We start from the raw sequence: 23,771 nt of genomic DNA, 5'->3' as shown, positions 1-23,771 counted from the left end.
CTTATTTTGAACAAAACTGCTGCATGTATACTAAAGCTACATATACTTGAGTGTTTCTCTGAGCAGAAGCAATAAAAAGACAACAAGCATTTCCATTTCCTGTCTCCAACATGACTCCTAAAAAGACAGCATTTATTTTCTCATGGACTCCACTAGTAACCTATTATGTGCTCCATAACTCAGCACGAGTCGTCCAGTTGTGGATATGATTCCTCGTGAATGTTCAGGAAAAAATCATCTCTGTCATTCTTAGCCTAATTTCCAGGCAATGTATGATACTAGAAGTGATGTGGTAACAGTGACTGCTGTACACGGTGTAACAGCAACAGAAGGATAATTATCACACACTAAGGAGGAGGAATGGTGAATTAAGCACTTACCAATACTGCACCAATACCTTACTAATATCCTACTAATGCTTAACAGTCTGACATTGTTATAAAGTTACCCAATTACCCTATTTGTGCTTTTTTTTAAAAAGATTTTCCTGAATAACGTGGTCTATAATGTATTTCTACATTTTCTGCTTACTCTGTGCTCCCTTGGGTTTGGATTACCTGGAGTCAAATTAAAACTTGAACATGCACCTGTGTAAATAGCTAACATTTGGCACAGCTCTCATGACCTTCGGTTGCACCTTGCTCGTGTTCGGTGTGCATATAAGATCAAAGGAAATTAAACTTTACACAACAGGAAAAAAAAAATCAACCAAATATAAAAAGCATTAATGTGTTTGTGCTTGCTCTTATATGCATGTGATTGTGTATGCACCTGTTGCTTATTTACAATACATGTGGATCCATATACGTTGTATAAGGTATTAAATAAGGGACTGGATGATTCCCAGCAGCTGGTCAAAGCAGGACCACCTCTCAGTTGGACGGTCAATATAAAGCAACAGCTTTACCCCAAAGACCATTGAGACACTTCTCCAGTAAAATGCATCTGAGTCATTCTCTGCTCATTGTGCTCTTCGGCCTCCCAGCTCGTAAGTTTAAAAGTATTTGTCATGACAGCTCTCTTTCAGTGAAACTGATATCAGAAAATCTCCCAAGAGGCTTGAGTTTTGATTTTGCCTGATGCAATGCCAGACAGTTCTGGGATGTGAACCTGCTACATGTCTCTGTTGGGTCTCGTAGTGCTGGGTTATCGAGCTCTGTGGCAGTTCAGGTCCATGATCCTGTGCACGGTACCCGATAGCTGGCCAGCGCTGGACTACGCTGATTACGGCTGCTACTGCGGGCTGGGAGGCTCTGGCACACCTGTTGATGAGCTTGACAGGTAAGATTGCTGGAGTCGTACTGCTCATGCTGCCTGTCATGTTCTGTCCCCCAGTGAGATATCCACCTCTGAGTCTCCCACAGTCACTGTGAGTTATACGGTGTATCGCACAAAGTATTTAAACAAACTTAGCAGGAATAGCAAATAGTTTATGTAATCCAAGTGGATGTATCAAAAAAAATGTCATTAAACCCAAGAGTGTTTTTCTGCAGTCTTAATATCACATGTGAGGAGATTTCCCACAAACTGCACAACTGCATGATTATTACTTAGCTGAACATAGGCTGGAAATCTTTATTCACTCTAATCTTGGTCATGGCAGACACGAGTTAAACTTGTCTTTTCTCAGCCACACAAACAGTAGAAACCACATGAGGACCACAAAACTACTTAATTCATTATTTGAACATTAACAGTCCCATGAGCCTTTGTGCTCACAGTAACTGTTTCCTCAGAAAAGCCATTCAGTTGTTTGTGTAAATTAAATCTGTTGCATTAATGGAATTTAGCTAGGAATTTACAGTGTTCAGTGAAAAGCGTTTCTTGTGCAACTTTGCTTTATTATCTCTTTTTGTTTTATTAATTAAAAGCTCATTAGATAAAATTGATTAGTGAACTCAAGGCGTTAAAAATGTCTCCATGGACTGAGCCGCACTGTTACAGACATATTTTTTAATGTTTGCTTTTTGCTTGTTATAGACACAGATAGATATAGATAAAGAAAATACACCAAAAAACAAAAAAACCCCAAATAAAAATCAATGCCATCACTGGGCGATCTCAGAGAGTCACAGAGAGGCTGCTGATAAACTGTCCTATTTCCTGATTTCTGCCAAGTTATGACATGTTGACCTTACTGATCCAGGATGCAGACTATACTCTAAGGAAACTGTTAGCAGCAGTCCTTTAGTAAATTTAAAAGGGTTGCTTTAATGGTCTGATTGTGTCATGTGTTTGTTGTAGGTGCTGTCAGGTCCACGACCAGTGCTACAGTGATGCCATGCAGCACGATGACTGCTGGGCCATCCTGGACAACCCCTACACTGAAATATACAGCTATAACTGTGACAAGGCCAGCAAAACTATCACCTGCCTGGGTGAGTGTTAACAACAACAGCAGTGTACTATCGATCAACCTAGTCTACAGCTAGATTTTCTCTTACTGTGTACAGCAAACACTCAACCGTCTTCTCTGCCTTTCCCCTTGTAGATGACAACGATCCGTGTGAGAAATTTATCTGCGAGTGTGACAGGAATGCAGCCATGTGCTTCAGTGAGGCTGGTTACAGTGAGGAAAATGCTGACATCCCGAGTGACCGCTGCCAGTGAGCTGAAGAGGGCATCATCATTTGAAAAAATAAAACATCAGTAAATGAATAGAAGTGCTATTGTTTCCATAGCTATTTATTTATTGTCCAAGAAAAGACTTAAAGACATACATGCACGTTTCATCTATTTCTGTGACACATCAGCATCAGTAACATCTTTTCCATCATTCTGGACTCCTGCCTGCCATGCAGGGTCGGCCTTGCTGGCGAGGGAGGGGCGGGGTTGTCATCTCAGGGTGTTCCCCTGTTCCTCATGCCCTTTTCTCACAGATGTAGCGGTACGTGATGTTACAGTCGGCATCATTCCACAACCTGCGTTCACGTCTTTCAGGCGGATGAAGCTGCCCGCAGTCCTCTCCATTCTCTCTGTATTCCCAGTCGTCTGGCTGACCTTCATCCCAGAAACTGAACACAATCAGAAGAGGGAGGAGAAATAATGATGCCACACACAGTGATGACTTCCTTCTGCCTCGATTTGTTCCTCCCACTCATCTATCTTTACTTTTTTTGGTTACATTTTTCTTACGTTGGGGTTGACCTGTAGTCAGTTCCGTCCACCCAGCTCCACTGTCCCTCGTGATGTCGTTCCACGAGTCCGATCCAATAGATATACTTGATTGGAACAATTCTGGAAATGTAGTCCTAGAAGTGATTAAAAAAAAAACCCTTTGTTTAAGACTATGTGTGCTTCTTAACTGGCATGTTCACAGCAAGCTGATGTGATAAGGAGCTCACCAATTCCTCTGCAGTGTTCAGAACCAGCAGGTGTCCTCCGTGTGCTTTGCACTGCTCCTCTGCTTTGCTCCAGGTTATACTGGTGATGGATACCAGGTAACAGCTACTCTGGTAAGACACCCAGCCTTCGCTGCATGTCCCTATTATGATAACGATTAGCATATGTTGACTGTAAAAAGAAATAAAATCTGATATAAATGATTTAAAAGCATGCAGTTTAATACCTCTAACTGGGGTGAGCTCCTCTAAGGCGTCACTGTGAACTGTCATCTCGCCTTAAATGTGGAAAACCACAAAATGACAGCGCAAGATTGTGAAGAGGACTAAAAGGTTTATGTGTGCACATATTCAAACCAGATATCATTTTGTTTTTTAACCTGAACTGAGAGCTGATGTTGTTCCTCCATGGTTCGTTTTCCCAAGATACTGTTTGAGATCTGTGATTTCCCTGCTTAACTGTGAAACTTTAAGATAAAGGAATGATAGAAAGAAAAAGGTTAGATTCCTTTACAGTTATATAATAATATATGAATGAACCAGCTTTACTTGACTGTGGTCACTGTGGACTATAGTCGTACATTTGATCCCAGTTACCAGCAGCAGAATCAACAACAGCAGCACCAGCAGGCCATAGAGCACAAAAATCACAATCCTCTTCATACCTACAAACAGTAACCAACCAAATCACTGGAAACTACTGGAAACTACTTGATTAAAATGAAGTGACGTGAAAATGTTACCTGTCTTTGCGGTGTTTTCATGGACAGAGCTTCTATCCAAAGATCCAACCTGGTGATACTGAAGCTCCATTGCTGAAAGAAATCAGCTGATGCAAATGTGTGCATAAGTACTTAAAGCGCAGTTACCAGGATTCAGTCCAGAGACATGATCAGACTACAAGAGGTTAACCAAATGGTTCTTGTTTGTTTTTAGGCCTCATATTATGTTAACTATTAATGGTTCAATAAATAGACGCTGGTCTTTTAATAGTCTAAAAGCAAACACTTTCAAAGGTGTACAGCTAAAATTTGAGTTATTGTAAATTTAAATTATGTAAATACTTGTTGTATTTATTGATATTTAGATGATTACATTTATAACCCCCTGTGTCATGCACTAGTCTAAGCCTGCAAAGCCATATCAAGAGCAAACAATCCCAACCAATAAAACTTATCACTCACCTTGATCAGCCAGAGTATCTGCGTATCTGGACTCTGACCATGCAACCCCACAAAATCCTCCCCTGTTTAAAGAGAAACACATTCCAGGCACAGGAGACGTTTATAATGTGTTATAGTTATTTAAGGTTCATGAATCATTCTCTTGGGGTGAAGTTGAGAGAATTTAGGGGCTGCAACAAAAAAAAAATTAAAGTAAAAAAAAAAACTAGCTACAGTGGTGTTGGGGATCTAGTCAAATTTGAGTGAATTATAAACACAGAAAAGTACAATCAGATTTTGATCCACCATGCAATACCATGTGGAAAGGATCCCAAACATTACTGGAGCAGCGTGACAGACTACTTAAAGAAATTAGAAGAAAGCTTGCTTAAGACAGTTCAAGAGGAAGAATGAAGAATGAAGAATAGAGGTGGCTTTCAGGATTATTAGAAATATTTTTTTCACTCCATATAAATTGTATTGCATGCTACATAAATTGCTGCACATAGACTGCTGGGGGACTCACCTTTCTCACTCACTATGTATTAACAGACCTCTGCATTGAATCACACTTGTTATTAATCTCTGTCTTTCCTCCACAGCATGTCTTTTATCCTGTCTTCCTTCTCTCACCCCAACCGGTCGCAGCAGATGACCCCGCCCCTCCCTGAGCCTGGTTCTGCCGGAGGTTTCTTCCTGTTAAAAGGGAGTTTTTCCTTCCCACTGTCGCCAAAGTGCTTGCTCATAGGGGGTCATTTGATTGTTGAATTTTTCTCTGTATGTATTATTGTAGCGCCTTGAGGCGACTGTTGTTGTGATTTGGCGCTATATAAATAAAATTGAATTGATTTGAGTTTTGCATTCAATATACAATATACAGAAACTGAGGGGAGGCTGAACTAAATTAAATATAACAATATTTTACAAAGTTACAAAATATGAGAAATACCTTTAATAAATACAAATAGCCCAATTATAAATATTCAGGATATTATAGGGATTAAATATATACGAATGATACATATAGAAAACCTCACATCACATGAAATCAGAGAAAACAGATCACGGTTACAGCTGTGTTGTTTTAATGTGAAATGCAGGCTGCAGTTCTCCATCTCGCCGCTTGGTGACACAGCAGAGCTCACAGTTGTCCGGCCTTTACGTCACGCATGTGTACAAACCTCTTTCGGTCTATTCGTCAGCCAGAAAGGAAAATGGCGGCCTTTGGACGTATCTCTCAAGTGTTGCTGAGGTCTTCTTTGACCCAAACCCGGCGTCAGCTCTCTGCCGCTGCCGGACACGGCGAGCAGTCAGGTAATTATAACGCTCTATTTTACACAAGTGGTTGCATTTAATTTGTTTTGCCTTTAAGACGACCTGTTATGTTAGATCCAGTGACCTTGCTGAGCTAGCGTTAGCATTAGCAGTAGCAATGCATCCTTGAGAGGAGAGCACGTAGTCGCTGCCCCCCGAAACTTGTGATTTTCTTGCATTTGTTGTTGTCTGTGTCTCACAGCAGCGCAGTCTGTTAGTTAATATGATTTAAAAGTGGAGCAGTGTGACGAACAGCATGTCTTACGAGCTAAAGTGCAACAAAAGATGAAAGGATAGTCACAAAGACACCTGATAATCGTTATGACCGACAGCTTGTAAAGGAAGTATTTATTTCAACACGAGAAAGGCGGACCAGTGTTGAGATAAAGAGAGGATAGGCGTTTTGAGCAGGAAGGAAAAGGACAGCTTTGAACTGAATTGACTTGAATTGAATAATTGTGGAGATACAAGGAAGTTGAACTGTTCTTGTATAAATGCACAGTTAATTTTGCATTTCGCATTGACAGTCTTTTAAAAGAGAGACTTTAAACAGTGTCTAACTATTCACTAAGTGAGGTCATATCTTACAGAATCTTATCAGAAATCTTACAGCTGAAAGTAACAACATGCATCCAGTGGGGCCTTTTTATATGGTGTATTTTTGGACCAGATTTGAATGTAACTGTCTTTTAGTGAGTTAAACTGGTTGTATTTCTTGGATTTAGTTCTGGTCAAGGGCATGCTCTGTCGACTGTCTCAGGGGCGTTCATATGATCTAACAGTGTCAGATGTCAGCACATTGTTATCGTTTTACTTCTCTTTCGCTCTTCTTTCTATTGTTACTTGTTAGTTAAATAATTCTGATTTCTTATCCCCAGGTAAGACCTGGAAGATCCTCACCTTCGTGGTTGCCCTTCCAGGTGTTGGAGTTTGCATGTTGAACACATTCTTGAAGGAGCAGCACCACAGCCATGAGCAACCAGAGTTTGTCCCCTACACCCATCTCCGCATTCGCAGCAAGGTCTGACTTCATGAGACTTGTAATTTTAAGTGCTGCCTTTAAAAAAACAACATTATTTTTGACTTAATTATGTTTTTCTTATGCTTCCCCTCCCATTAGCGTTTCCCCTGGGGTGATGGCAACAAAAGTCTTTTCCACAACCCACATGTGAATCCTCTTCCTGATGGCTATGAGGGACATGAGTAAAAAACAAACCTCCAGATGTCACAGATGGGATCAGTCCTTGTTAAGCAGTTGTTATTGGACCACACTCCTATTCACAGTTTACTCTTTCCTCTTTAATCGTTTTACCTCTGTGCTCTTAACACAGGGCACCTGAACCAATAGCTCCTTTGTTCTGGACCATTATACAAAATGTCTGACTTAACATAAATAAAGTAACTTCTATTACCTCACTTCATGTTTCTTGTATGTATCCATGCAGTTTGACCCATTTAGACCCAGTTAGAAAATAAGTAGAATTACCCAGTTGGGCTGTTGTTTGTTTACCCTGTACATGTCCTTGGCAGTTCCAATGCCCTGCTTTGGGTTTGCTCTGGCACTGGAATACTGCACCTTGTCCTTTGGCCTGTAGGTGCTGTTACAGACTCTGAGGAGGAGCCGCACGTCACTCATCCTGGCTGGGGAAAAGCTGGCGGTATTTTGCGACAATAATGTTGCCAGTGCAAAAAGTGAAATAGAACAGCCCAGTCTCAGTATGTTTCTCTACATTCTTGCTCTCAAACAGTGACCAGTCGGTATCCATGAAACAGTCCTGTCACAGAGACGGCCTGTTCTGGCCAGATTAACCTTTTTTGTGAGAGGTTTGGATCCAATTTCTAATTACTAACAGCAGTTTTATTGAAAAGGCATACTCACAAAGCACAGGAGTTACAGTTTGTAAATAATTATCATTCTTCAATATAAAGCTACTCTCATCGGCTGCCTTAGTCACGACAGGTAGCAGAGCATGTTGATTTCATGGTCACGTGAATCACTACACTATGCAGCCATCATTGTTTAATATCGTTTGTTTTTTTCTTTTAGATCATACACAAAATCTTAATAGACCCTGTTCATAGCAAACACTGAGAAGTGCTAATAGAGGAGCTGGCAGTAACGAGTGTTCTTTCCCCAGTAAAAGCTTTGTGATGTCTTGCTGAGGGAGTGCCTGCAACTCCAGCGCTGAAGCAGCTCTTGTGTACTGTTCACACCTGTCTTTGTTACACATAAAAGAAAAAACCCTTTTCTTTGTCTCACTCAGTAAAATCTGGGTCAGGCTCGTGCCCGTTCAGTCTGTGGCCAAACCCGACATGACTCCTACGTTTTCCACAGGTCACCAGTGTCTATAAACCAGCTCCGTAAGCTTGTCCCGACCCAACAACCATTAACGTTATCAGTGATGATGTGATGATTCGCGCACGTGACTCGCTCTTTGTTACAGACTCCACCTCTTTCACGTGAACGCGCTTTAAGCCGAATTAGAAAATCCAGGGTTAACAAAGCTCGCTGATAGACAGCTCAATGACACCGTTTACCTTTGCCCGCTTCTGGTTTTTTCGAGGCTACCTGATGATGGGACTCGTGCCGTAACTAACCGTGGCATCGATCAAGCTCGGCTTTACTCCGTCTCGCGACCGCGGGTTACGATTTGATTACTAAATCTAGCATTGAAACATCTCGGATAACTGCGCGTCCCCGCTCCTCCACAAAGGGAAGATCAGTCGCACGCAGAAACCCGGATCGAAATCCATGAACGCAGACGGAGGTGAGGAGACTTTGTGCAAGATCACACAAACTGTAACAAAAACCCCAAAAAACAATCAAAACCAACAACAATCATCACGTGGTTTTTGACTCTCATTCGTGTACATTTATAGTACATTTATATTTCTGTGTTATTTTAAAACAGATTTTCAGATAATGAGGAAACAGGAGAGGGCGCATTTTTTCAGCTCCAAAGAGCAGGAGCTCATTCTGAAGTTGTATGAAGAGGAGAGAGAGATACTAACAGCTAAATCCAACACCACCAGTGCCTCTAAACTCAGAGAGGAAGCCTGGCAGAGAATTGCTGATAAAATAAATGCGTAAGGACATTTATTCACTCGTGTGAGTGTGATTGACCTATATTCAAATTATTGAATATAGACCCTACTGACACATCATCTTTATTTTTCCTGCTTCACAGGGTCTCAGACAGTGGCTACAAAAGGACATGGCAGCAAGTAAAAGTCAAACACAAGAACATTGTGCAAACAGGTGCAAGCACTTTGTCTTAGTTTTGATCTCAGCGAGTCAGCAGTTGCTTCGTAAAAGAGGTTTTTCTTTGTGGTTTTCTGCAAATCATTAAGTCTAAATGAATGAGTTTATGATCTTTGAGCTTATGAACTCTCCGCATCATTAAAATGCTTTATGCACATACATGCACTAGCATGACGGAGCTGTATAACATTCAGTGTTTCTCTTCCTGCACTGGCTCAGAGTCGGTAAAGTCCAGGTGTGTTACGTACCTGTCAAATCTGTCCCTGTGCAGCAAAAAGGAAAAGGGTTGCAATGATGAGAAACGAGGGCGGCTCGGCGACCCCGTCTCTGAACTCGGGTGAGGACGACGTGCTGCATCACAAAGACAACGGGCTGAGGGTGGAGGTTCTCCCTGGAGGCGCCTGTATTGACCCAGCAGCTGTGTCTGACAGCTCTTTCATGAGCGGTAGGTGAAATTCACGAGCATCCCTGCAAAAGTTTCCACATTGGCTTATTTAAATGTTTCTTCGCTGCTGCAGTGTCGGGCCACCCTGTCCTGCTGCTGCCCATAACAAAGACTGAACCAGAGAGCCTCAGCAGCGACGAGACGGACATTAGTGACACTCAGTTTGAGGGGGTGAGTACTGCTGCGCGTGCATCTCCTGGAGCTTTTGCCTGTGAGTACTTGGCGTGAAGACTGGATTGCTCTTTTTAACAGGACGTTCACGGCAGCAGCTTGCAGGAGGGCGCTAACGCGGCTGGGGCTACAGCTGGTGGCAGAAGCGGAGAGGTGAGGTCCATTTGTCAGAGCTGTCCTGTGCTAATGAGAAGAAACGAATGCAATAAGAGCGCATGTTTTGTGTAATCTGATTCACAGAAGCAGACAGAAAACCTCAGGTCTCTCTACTGCTCCTACCTCAAGAAGGAGATTGAGAACCGGGACCAAGAGATGGCTTACAGAGCACTTAAAATGAGGAAGCTGGAGAAAGAAATCTTATTACTTGACAAGCAGCTGATGTGATTGCAAGGAAAAAACAAAAGTACTTTTATCCTTTTATGTGGAAAAACAAGAATTTGTTGAAATGACATGTTGCCTTTTACCCCGGCACGCTCACAGAGGTGTGTTTAGGTTGTAGTTGGCTGCAGCTGTAGGCAGCATAATCTCTTACATGCTGGTCAGGGTTGTAATGATACATGTCACTACCCTTTTTTTTTGCAGTATTGCATCACACAATTTATGCAACGGTGCTGATGCTGCCGTACACCGATTCTCAGACCACGAGAGTGTTTAAAGCGCACTGATGGAAGGCAGCATGGCTGCTTGAGGGTTCACAGTAGCATGTAAGTGGAGCCTGTGAGAGCACCATGTTCACTGTACTCTACCACAGCAGGTTTAAATGAACGAATGCAACAACAGATGGCTTTAATGTCAGAAGAGACTTTTAGGACCTTTTATATGTATTTGTGACAACTGGTCCAAATCGTATGCTTAAAATTTTAAATTGAAATTCTCAAGCTCCTTGGAAAACATCCTGAGGTCCAGGAAAGATGTGACAGAGAGTTCTTGCTGATCCACTTTTATTAACCTTTCTCTGAAGTCACATTAATGGATGCCGTTGCTAAGCAGATGCAGCTAATGCAGTCGGTGTTCCACAAGAACCCTCGTTCTGTTTTGATGATTTTATTCCGGCCAGTTGTGGTTATTTATAGAGATACTTCATTAAACCACACAGTGTCTCACACAAGGAGACATCTTCATGACATGACAGATTTGTAACAGTTCATCATTTTCTTGCGGTTGCCTAAACGAAGCTCAGCGCGGGAGATTATGTGATGACTTGCATCATTTCTCAGTCATGTTGGTTTTTAATACAGGACGCTCCAGCCTATTCTCTGCTAAAGGATAGGAAGCATCTGAGCATCTTTAGCGTCCAAGGAATTTCACCAGCTCTTATCATGGCTGCCATGCAGATACATCGGAGTCACTTTGCTCAGTTGGAAACCTTCTACAGCAAAGCTGACTCTTTGTTTTTAATCACCAGCACGCAGAAAATTGGTGCTAACTGTTCTGTCACTGCTGGAGGCCTCCTAATAAACAGGCCGCTGGGTCACGTGATTTTCAAACGCATAAACTTCGCAGTTTATAAGAATCGTTGTCTGCTCGTTGTCTATGAACAGCTCTAACTCTCTGACATTTATCTCCAAAGAGTGATGTAAAAATCATGAGGTTCAGAGTAGAAAAAAGTCAACTGTTAATCATTATGTTGATTAAATATTAATTTTGGTAAAAGTGTGTCTGCTTAGTGTAACTATTACTACTTCATATCATCGCTGTTGAGTCCGGTGTGCCGGAGAATGGGTTGTGAAGACTTTTATACAGAGACAGGTGTGTCCTTGGACTCCCACAGTGCACTGCGCGCCTGTTTGTGGGTCCAGAGTTCGCCGTTAGGCGTGGACATTGTCCAGCAGCTGCACGTCCTCAGGAGGCTTGGACACTAAATCGAAATGTCTGGGCTGGACTGAGAGTGAAAACAGCGCTTCCTCGCCAAAAATATTAAACTCGGGTCCCTCCTTTTGAACAGCTGCATGCTTAAACGTCTCCCTCTGTCACCTGATAAGCAGCTGAGTCCAGTGTCATCGCGCTTTCCTGCAGCCATGGGCTGGCGAGCGGTGCGCGTTCACGGCCCACGAATGGTAGCCATCATTAATCAAGAGCAGAGAAACGGATGTGCGATGGCTCTGCGGAGGAAAATGTGAAGTCAAAGCGGCTGTAAGATGTAGAGCGTTTCAAAATTTTCCGATCCAGTCCCAGTAGAAACACGCGTGATGCTGAGAGGGGCTCGTTACAAATGCGTTCTTATTGCGCAGTTTTAAATCCACGCTCGACCTTTAACACCGGTGCGCGAGAGTGGAGCTGCTGGAGGTCACCTTTCCTGCCAAAAGCCTCTGGCACTGCCTTTCCCAGGATGAAGAGCACGCGGGCATCTCACGTTTCCAGGCTTATGATCGGTTTTTGTCGAAGTCTTAAGGAGCAATACACAGAAACGGCCCATGTAATGTGCCACCGGTTTAATTTAAAAATAAAATACAATAAAAACAGAACATTAGTTTTGTGTGGATGTGATTTCTTCGTCTTTTTTAAAAGTTCCGCCTAAAACATCCGTTTCCACATAAATGAAAGAGTAATTTAAACAGTTGTAAATGACTTCTTGGGCTATAATCTGTCAAAAACACCTCAAACATAACTCTCATGAATGATATCAAGTCATTCCGAGGCAGAAAGAACGGCCCTGTCACAAAGTAGAAGCTGCAATCAAGTTTTGGTAAAGGGACTATTTACTGAGACTAAAAAAATGTCTCTTTAAAGAGAGATCTGGCCAACATGGAAACAAATATCACATTTCTATAGAGATGTTTTACGTGTCAAAAGAGGACTGGACAGACTGTAAATATGGAGTAGGAGCAACCAGGCTTGCAATGCTGATCATTACTTGATTTTAGCCCTTCATAAATCCTGTTCATTTCCAATAAAAATGGCTTAAAATAGACACATTTGACTGTGCAGGATTCATACATTCAAAGATGTCTAAGAAGCACGTTGTCTGAAAACGCCACGATGGTTTTACAAAACAAACAAACAAAATAAGAAGAAAGTGACACTTTTCACAACAATTTCACGTAAAAGCACCGACACTGGGATCATAATCAATGTGACACTAAGAGGCAATCCGCCAACCAGCAGTGAGTAATCCTCACACACTCTCGTCTTCACCTTTCTAGTAATGTGCAGCGTAATGGCGCACTAGTTTGTCCCTGTGCGCTCGCCGTCCTTTCACATGATTTCCACTGCGTGTGACTGCCCTGCATTCCTCAAGTGGCGATATTTTCTCTGTGTGGAAGTAATTAAAACTTACGGCGAGCGAAACGTAAACATGGCGTGAAAACACGCTCCGTGGCCGTGTTTTGAGTGATCTGCGGCAAACAGCGGACCGTCTGCGGCGTGACAGGCGATTACTAAGATCAGAATTCGCGGATAAAACATCAGTTCCACTTTTTGTGTTTTAGTAGTTGTGTGTGTGTGTCAGAGTGCATCTGCAGCCTGCTCGGGCGGATGGATACAAGATACTGAGGGGCTCCTGGGGGCTTCGCGTCGGTCATGGCTGAGCTTCTGCAGCCAGATTCAAGAATGTAAGATCCGCTGAGAGCCACCTTTACTACAGACACCAGCTGCAGCATGCAGGGTGGACCATAAACATACACGGCTTTGCTACTTAGCTGATAGTGAGCTACTACATTATTATAGCAAACCAAACACATATCTTTATGCACAAAGTTAATTAGATGCTTGCTTCCAGCACAGTATTACTAATGCGTGGTTGAAATGTGTCGTTTCTTGCTTCTTTATTTCTTAAATGACACATTTAGCCACTCCTGTGTGTTTACTTCTGCAGGTGTAACTATTTCTTCCTATATGATGGATCCAAGGTCAGAGGAGAGGCTGATCCTACAAGAGACGGAATCTGCTACTTCTTCCCTGAAGAGGTCTGGCTGACACAAAGTGCTGCAAGCTGCACGTCTAGTGTGTGTGTGTGTGTGTTAGGGAGTGTGTTGAAGATGATAACAATCTCCCAGCACTTGTATTTGTGTGCGTATGTTCTTAGCTTGATTTCAGAGAAGTCTGTGAAAGCATCACATGTCTCTGTCAGACCCCACTAGACAAACAGGAGCTGCTGTGTGGGCAGCTCGCCGGCGTGGGCCGCTGCGTCTCCGAGCTCTCCTCCTCTCCAGCGCGCACGCTCAGGCTGCGGCGCAACAAGTTCGCCATCCGCATGAAAGACGACTTCTTCTGGGTGAGTGGGGCTCTACTGGTGGTCCAGCAGTAACCTCTTGTGATATTTTAGGCTTCCCTAATGGTTATTCTGGGGATGTGTTTTCTTTTCTCCCCCAGGCGCTGGGCTGCTCGGTGGATGTCCCTACTGTCAGCGTGTCTGAGTTCCTGGACCAGCTGATAGACCTCTTCTGTTTCTACAACGGCCCTGTCCGCCAGAGCTATCAGGTGCAGCTGCACAAATACTTCTGCTTTGTTCTACGTAGGTTTAAGAAACATTTACATCAGCCGTCACAAAAAGATCAAGATGTCTGACAGCACAACCAGTGACAAGTTAAAGGGGCAAAAAAGCCTTTATGTGTGTGGCTTTCAGCAACACTGTGGGGCTTTTTATTGAAATGGTTTTGGGTGGACTTAGTGTGAAGGGTCAGTGCAAACCTTCATGTCTGGTCTCTTCTCTGAGGAGCCTCCCTGTGCTTCATCCGTAGCACTGAGTATGACAACAAGGTGAATCACACGCTGTGGCAGGCGAGCAATCTCGGCCCACGTGAGACATTTCGGGCCGTGCCGTTAAACAGTGGTCTGCCACCTTTATGTTTGAATTTCCTTTAATTTGCCACCCGTCTGAATAAAATCCCCAAATGCTCATTGTCATCGAGTTTGACCTTTGCTTTGCAGCTCAACAGTCAGGAAACCCTGGCAGCCCAGTGGGCGAGGTACCTCTCTCACCTGCAGTCAGGATCCTCAGAGCTTAGTCACATCTTCAGCTGCTTGAAGACCATCGACTCGACTAACGTAAGTACTAAAGGTCACACGTGGGGTTCTGCTTTTAGCCTGCCGCCACTCAGAGGGCAGAATATATAACAACATCTTGTGGTGTTGAGTAAGACCTCAGCATGGCTCGACAAACCATCAGCGGTTCATTTCTGCTTATTTAGTGTGCCTGCAGGATGCATGTAAACAATACAGTGGGCACACGCTGGAGATTTGCTCAGTAGATGATAATATAAAAGCAAAATCATTTTTTTTATTGTTTATTTCTGCATGAGCTGCAGGTGACATTTCATCGGATTCATTTCCTCAGGTTGACCCTCTTCTCCTGCTCAAAGCGGCCCTCATTCTTCAGGCCTGTCAGCGCTGCCCTCTAGTGTTAGCTGGATGTATTCTGTTCAGAGGAAGGTGAGCTCGCGTTTGAAGAGAACGGCCACGACTTCTTCTTTTAAATGTCAGCTTCTGAAATCAGAAATTTTTTTTAATGTATTTTTTTGTGATCTGCTTCAAAGAGTTGTCAGCACACAGATGTCTCCAGGGCTCACAATGAAGGTCATGGTTCACGAGAGTGAAACATACACCAAGGTAGGACTTCAACATCTGTCCAGAGGTTTCCTCAACTTTTTTTTTTCTTTTTTCTTCAGATCAGCAGTAGTAAAATCGTAGATGTAATGAAAGGTTAACGTAAGTAAAGCAGCCTGAAAAGACGAGACGCACCAGCCCCCTCCCCCATTCACACGCATACACATAATTAGGGGATGGAAGCTCAAGGGTACTTCGCAGGTCCCTCCGCTGTGAGGACACCATGCTTGATTGATGCACTGTGCAGTTAGTGTTTTGTGACAAATTTCTTTATTTGAGCAAGCTGCAAAAGCCGTACTTTAGAAGTCAGAGAATAACTTATTCTTCATCCAGGGTCACTCTCTTTGATGTGATAGGTCTATAAACGCATAATATTTCCACGTCTCCACTGACTCTATATATTTGTTTCTCTAAGACGCAGGCAATCTTTAATAATGTCTAAAATGTAACAAAAAATACAGCATAACTTTGGCCTGCTGTTAAAGTGCAGAACGTCACTCGTGGACGGGCTATAAACAATCAAGAAATTGTTTAAGTTTGAAACAGCAGCTTGTATGTTTTGTAAAAATGAATGAATATTAAGTGTTGGCATATTTTCAGCCTGATGAAAACTTGGTGTATCTCAACATGGTGTGCAGTGTGTCTATAACAGATTAATAGAATCTGAAAGCAATGTACTTAAGAAATAGGGGAGAAAAATCCAATAATAATGACGGGAAACGGGGAGAAAGGTTTTATGGAGTGATGAATCCAAATCTCCAAATGTAAAAGTTTTGTTTCAAAGACACTCTGAGTGTCTGTGACCATCTATAAAACACAGCGGAGGCTCTGTCATGGTTTGGAACTGCATTCCCACCAGTCGTTTTTGAGATCTTGTCAAAATTAATGGAATTATGAACCCAGTAGAGTTCCATCATTTTCATCCACTGTGCCAAAAAGTGTTTTATTGGAAGCAGCTTCATTTTTCAGCATGATGATGATCCCAAACACACAGCCAGTGCCCTAAACCTGGGTAAAAAAGACACAGTGGAACACCATCAGTCATGGACTGACCACTCCAGAGACTGGACATCAACATTATTGAAGCAGTGTTTTGACAGACAGACAGAACAGAAGGCAAAAAGAAGAGCTTGTCCGTGAAGAAGCCTGGTGAGCTATTCCTGAAGACTATTTAAAGAAAAGTATAAGAAAGCTCGTCTAAGACAGTTCAGGCTGTGTTGAAGAATAAAGAATAAAACCTATAAATGACAGAAAACAGAAAAACTGGAGTAAACCATGACAACTAATCTCAGCACGCGCAGTGATTCATCCTGTATGCTGCTGCTGTGACCCCGGGGTAGCTCAGCTATAAGCAGCTAATGCAAAGACGCAGGCAGAATTGCAGTGTGGTGCCAGGTGTTCTCACAAGCTAGCAAACCTGTTAGATTCCCTGGGAGGATGTGGGCTGGTGGATAATTAAAGTGGGCTGATGATGCAGCTCTCACTCTCAGAGGTGCTCAGAGAGCCTTTATTGTCATTGTGCAGAAAGACACCGAAGTAAGGAGTGCTGCTGCTCCTGTTGCATTTAAGTGTTGCTGCTGTATAACAGGCAGCAACAAATAAAAATAATATTTTTGTTTTCTTGTGTAGGCTCAGCGGCCTAATGGAACAAGTGCGTCAAGCTCATTTAGCGGTACTGTCAGCTCCACAACTGTGTTCCTGACCGCGCCTGAACTCCAGGACCTGCAGTCCGCTCCTGTCGACAAAGGTTTCAGGTAGTTTCTCCTTATTTATTTTACAGATGATATTCAGTGAAGCTTATTTAAACAAGCTGCTTGAATCCCTTTGTTACACAGTTCTGACATTCTAAAACCTTCCAGCTGTCCTACCACGCCACAAAGAGATGGTCCCTCAAAGAAGACCCGCCTGTCAAGGACTTTATCCGACACTCCTTCTACTGAGTCACAGGTGTCAAATCCAAGTTTATCCAAACCTCCTCAGAAGGCGTCCCTCAGCCCTCGTTTGTCAGACTCCGATGTGTTCAGCCCGGCTTTGTCCCACAGCGCTGCCAATTCCCTCAACCCATCTCCACAGTCGCTCAGGTTTCTCTCAAATGGAGAAAACACTGTTGAAGATGAGGTGGAAGAGAGCCGCTCCCGCGACAGCACAGGTGGTCGCAGCCAGATTCGCAGTGAAGGAGACGGCTCCGTGTTTGAAGAAGACTCCCATCTAAATGGAGGAGAAGGGGAGGGAGCTTTTGGGGGTGTGTTTGAGTTTCAAGCGGTCGAGTCTGGAAATGAGCAGCCGCACGATGATAAGGTGGTGGAGGAAGACAGCAGAGTCTCCCGTGGGAGTGTTTCAGGCCACAAGGCAGGGAAGAGCGATCCTCCTCCTCTTCTTCCTCCTCCTCATCGTCTCTCTGACGCCTCAGAGGAGAATGCGCTGATCCCCATGACGTTGTACATGCACAGAGTGAAGGGCTTGGTGCTGGCTCTGCTGGTGGAGCCTCACTTCATGAGTGACGCCACTTCTATGGAGGAAGTGGTGAGGGCTGTGTTTTGTCTTTCCTCTGCAAACTGCAGCTCAATTTAAATTCAAGAAAATGAGTGCGTTGTTTTTGCCTTTGTCATGCTGATACGTGGCATTGTCGATCTGTCTCCAGTATCACAGCAGCCTGGCTTCACTCAATGGACTGGAGGCCCATCTGAGGACCATCTCTCCGGGTGCCCCGGGAGGTCCAGGGCCCTACACCTTTGCCCATTTCGACTGCATTCAGAGCACGCTCACAAGTAATAACTGCCCCTTAAATATCTAATCAGCTGTCTCCCTGCGTTAAATATTCGGCACTCCCTGCGCTTGTCTTTTCAGCTTTTTTTTCATATCTGATATTCCCAAACATTCTGTCTCTTCCAGTTTTCCAACTTTCACTTTTCTGCTGAAGTGAGTATAAGTCCCTGCATCTCTACCCAGGGCAGTGGGGCTAGGAGGGGGGAGGGTTGGTAGATTGTCTTTGCATGAGCTAACTGCTAATTTCAAGGACTGTGATCAGCATTCTTTTGAGCTGCAGGCGTGCCTGTCCAGGTTAATGTGCCTCTGTTATTGTGTGTCTCTGCAGCCAACCTGTCTGGCCGGTCAGGGGGAGCCTGGGATCAACCCTTTGTCAGAGCCACATCACTTCTTCACTCGCATTTCTGTAACACTGAGACTCTGCAGGAGGCTATTATCAGGTCAGCATGGCAATGATGCAGTAGCTTTTGGTGTGAGAGGGTGGAGGGGGCAGGGGGATTTCTTCTTCTTCTACTCAAGTAAAGGTTAGAAGGGGGGGGGGATTATTTGACAGTTTATCACGTTCATCCCTCTGAACCTAAACCTTCCCTTAACTAGCGTGGATCTCGCTCTGACAGCTGATGTTTACTGGTAAAAACCTCCCACACTGTTTGCCTTCTTTAGTGTGTTTGTTTGTTGCACAGCGGGCTTGAAATTTAAATCTGCGTGACATTATGTGGGCAGGAATGCCAGCACAGCTGTGTATGGCACCCGCAGCGTGGCCCAGGAGACTTACTTCCAGCAGAACGGAGGCTCGCTGAGGAACTCGGGCATCCCGAACCACCAGGACAGCGCTTTCTCGCTACCCAGCAAGGCCCGGCACAGACTGCTGAAACACGGGGTTAACCTGCTCTGACAGGGCAGCGTCGGGTCGCCCGTTCAGGAGGAAATGTATTTCACTGGGAGAAGAACTGCCCTGTAAGTAACATTAAAAAAATAAAATGGAAAAAAAAAGCTCTGCTGTAGGAAATTTTACAACAGGATTACATCTTCTTTGCTGCCCTCCAGCTGTGGTTTACTTGTTCCCATGCTGTACATTACCGTACGCTGTGGCACTGTGCTGTAAAACCCTAGTGGATCTCATATTCACAGCAGAACTGTTTTTTTAAATTTATATTGTAACTATAAATTTGCTATGACAGTGGATGCTTGTTAAAGCTTAGGTAAAGTAGGTTATGTTTACTTCCATGCTTGTATGAGTCTAATTTTATTTGTTACATTTAAACAAAAAAAATAAAATAAAGTAACTGTCTGCAGCAGATGTTTCTGTTGCTTTCACTCATGCATTTAGACTGAAGCCAGAGTCGTTATCCTCTCCCACATTTGAGAAGCTTGTTCGCTGCTCCTGTATTGGCTTATTTGTCTAGAAGTTCTAAAGCATTTTATAATCAACTCTATGTCAGCAATCAAAAAGTGTTATTTAAATATTTGGCTATTAGGACTGTGATTTGTCTTTATTGCTGCCATTTACACAAAATGTGTGTATTCGAAGGTTGTCTGAGAAGAGGTTTGCTGTGATGAACTTCTGTGTGTTTTAAAATAAAATGTGATCCGCTCTGAGTTGGCCTCTTATGAGTTACTTTTCTCATAACTTGTTGAAAACAGCTGGGGTTGCCTGACCTTCTTATGACTTCAGTGTGGAGCCTATTGTTTTCTGCCTCTTGCTTAATGCCTCTGTTCAAACGACCATGAACAGGTGTGTGCAAAGCGGTCTGAAATGCCAAACGCATGCCTGTAAGATGTTCATACTTTTGCTCTCTCAGAATATCCTCCCCTATACGTGTTCCGAGTAAGGTCGTTCGCGACCATCCAGCTATGGAGTAATTAGGGCAATTAGCTAAGTAGCTGAATGTGAATGGGCTTGCTCGGCGCTCTGGGGGCGCCTAATTATGCAGGCGCATTCAATAAAAGGCAGCGGGGGTCAAATGGGTGGGCAAGGCACAAAAGGAGGGGCAGGGACTGTGAGGAGGGCCAGGATTCAAATTCTAAGTGGTGTGTTGTCCCCCCATTGTCAGTGGGGTATAATAGCGAGGGGTTCAAACTGGCCGCAAGGCTTTGGAGAGCTGGCATCAGAGAAGAAGTGGCCGCTCCTCGTCGCTGGAAAAGCACTGGGCGGAATTCGGGATTTCACCATGGCCTCTTCAAACTGCACGCGGATTACATCACTTTTCATTTTAATGATGCTGAGCTGCTGTGGAGTGTTCGGGCGCGCGGTGGGCACATCGGAGCGTTTGTCACGGGAGCCACACGAAGCGACTTTACGCACGGACCGGTGCGCGGAACTGGAAGCACCTTGGCTGGAGAACACGCAAGAAGCTCGCGTGGATAGCGGGACGCGTTTGGAGATCCGCATGCGGCACTTTTCCGCGAGAGCTTCACGTGGGTTGGTTTTTCCAGGAAAACCTCTGTTCGGCTTCGTCCGGCGCGTCTACCGCTGCTGTCAAGAACGAGAAAACTGCAGGAGGCTGAAAGGGATTCAAGGTCGCATGAGAGGAGGTAAGAAAAAAAAAAGAGAGAATACACCCAGGCAAAAGAAACTTTAACTTTTCACTTTAACTTCATGCTCGTCCTGTGGAGGTCAGATGTGCTGAGCGGGATTGATCTTGATGGGAGGGAGTATTTCTAAATAATCCCCCAAACAAACAAAAAACCCAACTAAAATCGAAGATAATCCCTGTGGTTAATCCTCCAAAACAGTTCAGTTCAATACATAAAACTAGCTGTGTGGTAACCACGGGAACGGACTCTTCACATCTGTAAGCATCAGCTGGCCTCCACACAGCTTCTTCTCATATTTCTTGAGCTTACCTGCTATATCAAGAATCTTAATAATTCCAGAGTTTAAAAAAAGTTGTGCTGCAAATTAATCAGGAGAGAAGAGAAACTTTGTTCAGTAAACCATTCTGAATGGGTCTAATGAGCGATGAACTAAGTGAATAAATTACAGGGATGAATTGGTACCTAATTTAGCAGAAAATTAAGCAAAAGAAACATGAATAACACGAAGCAGCCACACACAGAGTAGGCATTCTGGCTTTTCCCTTTAAAAATATCATTTTTCAGCAGAGGTGAAGTGAAGACAGAAAGGCAGTTTGGGGGTGGATAATGACTTGAATAATGCAGCTGCAGGGAGGACTATGTTATCTGCACACAAATGAGTCTTAGCTGGCTTAATGTTCCCTTCAAGAATTGTTGAGACATCCTGCTGACTCATTAACAAGGCATTAGGAGTGAAAACATCACCTCTGCGGCAGAGCCTGACATGAGTGAATGTGCTTCTCTGTGACATGAAATGCTGTACCGTGACTCTGGCAGACTGTTAATTGCCTCTTCTCCGCCTCACCAGATACGGGTGTGGAGTTTGTCCTCACCAGGGAGATCATGTCATTAACGGTTACAAGAGCCGAGCTTCACCTTCAGCTTTCCAACCCGCAACATCTGGACATCCGCCCTGTGCTTCCATCCATGGCGAAGCACAAGCTTCCTACAAGGTACAGGCTCAAAACTCAAGAAATGTACTTTTGGTGTTTTTACACACACTCTTATTCAAGACCCAGTAATATCATTTGACTGATGGGCTCTGGGAATGGCTGGCCTGATTGTGACACTGTCTCTTGCCACCTTTAGGTACACTCTGGGGTCACGGGGTCACACCGTGGAATTGAGAGTGGACCTGCTGTTCCTTTTCCACAGCGCACAGGAGGTCATGGGTGGTCGAAGGCAGGGCCCCAGGTTGACAAACATCTGGCGGGTGGCATTTTTGTCCGGTGGAGATCCGCCGGGTGAAAACCCCTTCGTAAATGATCCGCAGGACAACATGTTGGGGAGTCGTCCTCTGGATCTGGGCTTGGTCCTGGGTTGCAGTCAGGGTGGAACTGAGGTGTCATGTAGAGCTGGTGGTGTTGACTTGACGCACGCACCTTTCATGGCTCTTTATTTTGGATCAGGTTAACAGTTGGACCTGACTGTTTTTGCATGGCAGCATTCATCAGTCTATTGCCATTACCAGCTGAACACAAAAGGATGCACTTCAAATGTCAAAATGATTAATTTATAGGCTAAAGCTTATGTAAACTATCTATTTCTCTCTCTATATATGTAAATATGTACATTGTAAATATGACATACTGTAAGTTTGTGTAATTTTGTGGTTATGAGACTTGGTCCAGCAGCAAACCGCGTGGCCTCCTCAGTCTGCTTTGTTCAGCAGCTGTCCTCCTTTAGCTACGCATGAATCTGCCTCGTGCTTCTATTTAAAGAAGTTTTCACAGTTGGTGGGAAAAGAAGAAAAAAAACAACACCTGGACAAACAAAGGGCTTGCACATGTGCTGCGACCATGCTGAACTGAGCTGCGATTATTCTGTTCATTTGTGAGGACGTATGGTTAGACCCTCGGACCCTGTGACACTTTTCTATCCTACCTCAGAAACCGATGATTATCATCGTTCACTTTTTTTTGTGATTTTCATTTGTTTCATTTGTTTACTCAAAATTTGCTTTGCTTATGTGGTTGAACTGACCATAAATAACTTATTGGCTACACAATAAATCAGCTATTAATAAAATTCTTTAGACGACAGTGTTGACTTTATTTATCTGTGTTGCTGTCCCTAAATTTATGGCACTGAGGAACACAAGGCATAAGATGGCACGACGCTGCTGCCATTCAATAAGGATTTCAAAATAAAAATATATACTTATGAAGGACAAACAGAAAATAAGAGATGAGAGCCCCAGCTAAAAACCCCCCAAAAACCCCCAGGCGGTCCTGAGGTGGTGCTTTGCCTGACTTGGAAGAGATTCTTTTTTGTTTCTGGATTCAAAATTGTTATTTTCTGGAACGATTCTTTACCATTGTGAGATACAATTTTGCATCTTATCGCCAAATATGTACCAAACTGAAGGACTATGACACAAAATGATATCCAGATGTGGTGTGGCATGTGTGTTTTCAGCCTCTGTGGAGGTATTCAGTTTCAGGCTTGTTCAGTTTTTAGCCTTTTTAGACTATTTGAGTATTTCTATTATTACACACACACACACACACACACACACAATATCTCACCCTCTGACTCAGTTTGCCAGTGGGGGGTGAGGCACTCAAAGCTATTTGAGAGCTGCTACCCTTAATCTGAATAACAATAATCTGGCCAAAGGGTTCAGGCAGTGAGTAGCCACCATCATCTGAGAGACAATTATCCATTTGTGAAGTAATTAAAAAAATGAATAATGTATGTTATTGTGTTATTTATGCAAGGCGTCACATGACACGGGCACTTTTAAGGTTAAGAGGTTTAAAGTAGAGCCTTGCTTGTCCTGGATTTTTAGCTAACGCTGATATTTAGGCGGTATCAAATGATGTACTGGTTTTAAAGTAATAACAAGAATTATCTGATGACCTGATCTTTACTGCAGTTCAGTTAAAAAACAAATTCTTAAAAATATATTTGCACATATCAGACGACATATACCCTGATACAGACAAATGTGTGATAGATCAATAATAATTACCAAGCCAATATGTTGGAAGCTATTCATGCATCAACAAAAGGTACAGTACTGTGCAGAGGTCCCTCATTTCTTTATATGTTGTTAAGAAAATGGGAAATAGGTGCTGTGGATGACTGAACCATGCAGTCAAACTTGGATCTAAATCTTTTATGAACTTTGTGTTCATAATTTCACCAATTTTGGAAAGATCGCCAACGCTGTGTCTCACAGATGG

General features: G+C 43.5%; 6 protein-coding genes across 9 annotated transcripts; 5 read left to right on the top strand and 1 right to left on the bottom strand.

Moving 5' to 3' along the window:
• The first annotated feature begins 850 nt into the window (after positions 1-850).
• Positions 851-2,663, top strand: pla2g1b (phospholipase A2, group IB (pancreas)). Its single transcript, XM_005733538.1, has 4 exons — positions 851-988; positions 1,140-1,281; positions 2,245-2,378; positions 2,492-2,663. Exons 1-4 carry the CDS (start codon positions 940-942, stop codon positions 2,608-2,610), a joined length of 444 nt encoding a protein of 147 aa, XP_005733595.1. The 5' UTR covers positions 851-939; the 3' UTR covers positions 2,611-2,663.
• Positions 2,664-2,718: 55 nt separating this feature from the next.
• LOC102208986 (C-type lectin domain family 4 member E-like) lies at positions 2,719-4,158 on the bottom strand. Of its 2 annotated transcripts, XM_005733539.1 has the most exons (7): positions 4,085-4,158; positions 3,923-4,006; positions 3,722-3,808; positions 3,569-3,619; positions 3,345-3,484; positions 3,136-3,251; positions 2,719-3,014 (listed from the first exon to the last, which is right to left on the bottom strand). In XM_005733539.1, exons 1-7 carry the CDS (start codon positions 4,152-4,154, stop codon positions 2,861-2,863), a joined length of 702 nt encoding a protein of 233 aa, XP_005733596.1. In that variant the 5' UTR covers positions 4,155-4,158; the 3' UTR covers positions 2,719-2,860. The 2 variants fall into 2 exon arrangements, with proteins under 2 accessions (XP_005733596.1, XP_013766408.1); XM_013910954.1 differs by having other exon boundaries at positions 3,345-3,619.
• A 1,510-nt stretch (positions 4,159-5,668) lies between these two features.
• cox6a1 (cytochrome c oxidase subunit 6A1) lies at positions 5,669-7,098 on the top strand. The gene is made up of 3 exons (XM_005733537.2): positions 5,669-5,818; positions 6,697-6,839; positions 6,939-7,098. Exons 1-3 carry the CDS (start codon positions 5,674-5,676, stop codon positions 7,023-7,025), a joined length of 375 nt encoding a protein of 124 aa, XP_005733594.1. The 5' UTR covers positions 5,669-5,673; the 3' UTR covers positions 7,026-7,098.
• A 1,140-nt stretch (positions 7,099-8,238) lies between these two features.
• LOC102208156 (uncharacterized) lies at positions 8,239-12,166 on the top strand. The gene is made up of 7 exons (XM_005733536.1): positions 8,239-8,586; positions 8,731-8,905; positions 9,007-9,077; positions 9,352-9,525; positions 9,599-9,696; positions 9,778-9,849; positions 9,937-12,166. The coding sequence occupies exons 1-7, from the start codon at positions 8,571-8,573 to the stop codon at positions 10,078-10,080; spliced, it is 750 nt and encodes a 249-aa protein (XP_005733593.1). The 5' UTR covers positions 8,239-8,570; the 3' UTR covers positions 10,081-12,166.
• Positions 12,167-12,810: 644 nt separating this feature from the next.
• hps4 (HPS4 biogenesis of lysosomal organelles complex 3 subunit 2) lies at positions 12,811-19,605 on the top strand. 3 transcript variants are annotated; one of them, XM_013910947.1, is made up of 12 exons: positions 12,811-13,247; positions 13,511-13,601; positions 13,766-13,909; positions 14,008-14,115; positions 14,566-14,682; positions 14,972-15,066; positions 15,171-15,243; positions 16,870-16,994; positions 17,076-17,763; positions 17,882-18,008; positions 18,133-18,159; positions 18,335-18,402. In XM_013910947.1, exons 1-11 carry the CDS (start codon positions 13,216-13,218, stop codon positions 18,156-18,158), a joined length of 1,626 nt encoding a protein of 541 aa, XP_013766401.1. In that variant the 5' UTR covers positions 12,811-13,215; the 3' UTR covers position 18,159; positions 18,335-18,402. The 3 variants fall into 3 exon arrangements, with proteins under 3 accessions (XP_013766401.1, XP_013766400.1, XP_005733591.1); XM_013910946.1 differs by lacking the exon at positions 18,133-18,159 and adding an exon at positions 18,730-19,605 and having other exon boundaries at positions 12,812-13,247; positions 18,335-18,446; XM_005733534.1 differs by lacking the exon at positions 18,133-18,159 and adding an exon at positions 18,730-19,605 and having other exon boundaries at positions 12,813-13,247; positions 17,100-17,763; positions 18,335-18,446.
• A 572-nt stretch (positions 19,606-20,177) lies between these two features.
• LOC102213388 (uncharacterized) lies at positions 20,178-22,458 on the top strand. The gene is made up of 3 exons (XM_013910943.1): positions 20,178-20,541; positions 21,392-21,536; positions 21,673-22,458. The coding sequence occupies exons 1-3, from the start codon at positions 20,178-20,180 to the stop codon at positions 21,995-21,997; spliced, it is 834 nt and encodes a 277-aa protein (XP_013766397.1). The 3' UTR covers positions 21,998-22,458.
• The last annotated feature ends 1,313 nt before the right edge of the window (positions 22,459-23,771 follow it).

The sequence above is a fragment of the Pundamilia nyererei genome, unplaced genomic scaffold (assembly GCF_000239375.1).
Source record: "Pundamilia nyererei isolate P.nyererei 1_Seehausen unplaced genomic scaffold, PunNye1.0 scaffold00053, whole genome shotgun sequence".
NCBI classification, from domain to species: domain Eukaryota; kingdom Metazoa; phylum Chordata; class Actinopteri; order Cichliformes; family Cichlidae; genus Pundamilia; species Pundamilia nyererei.
This window is presented reverse-complemented; position numbering and strand designations above follow the sequence as displayed.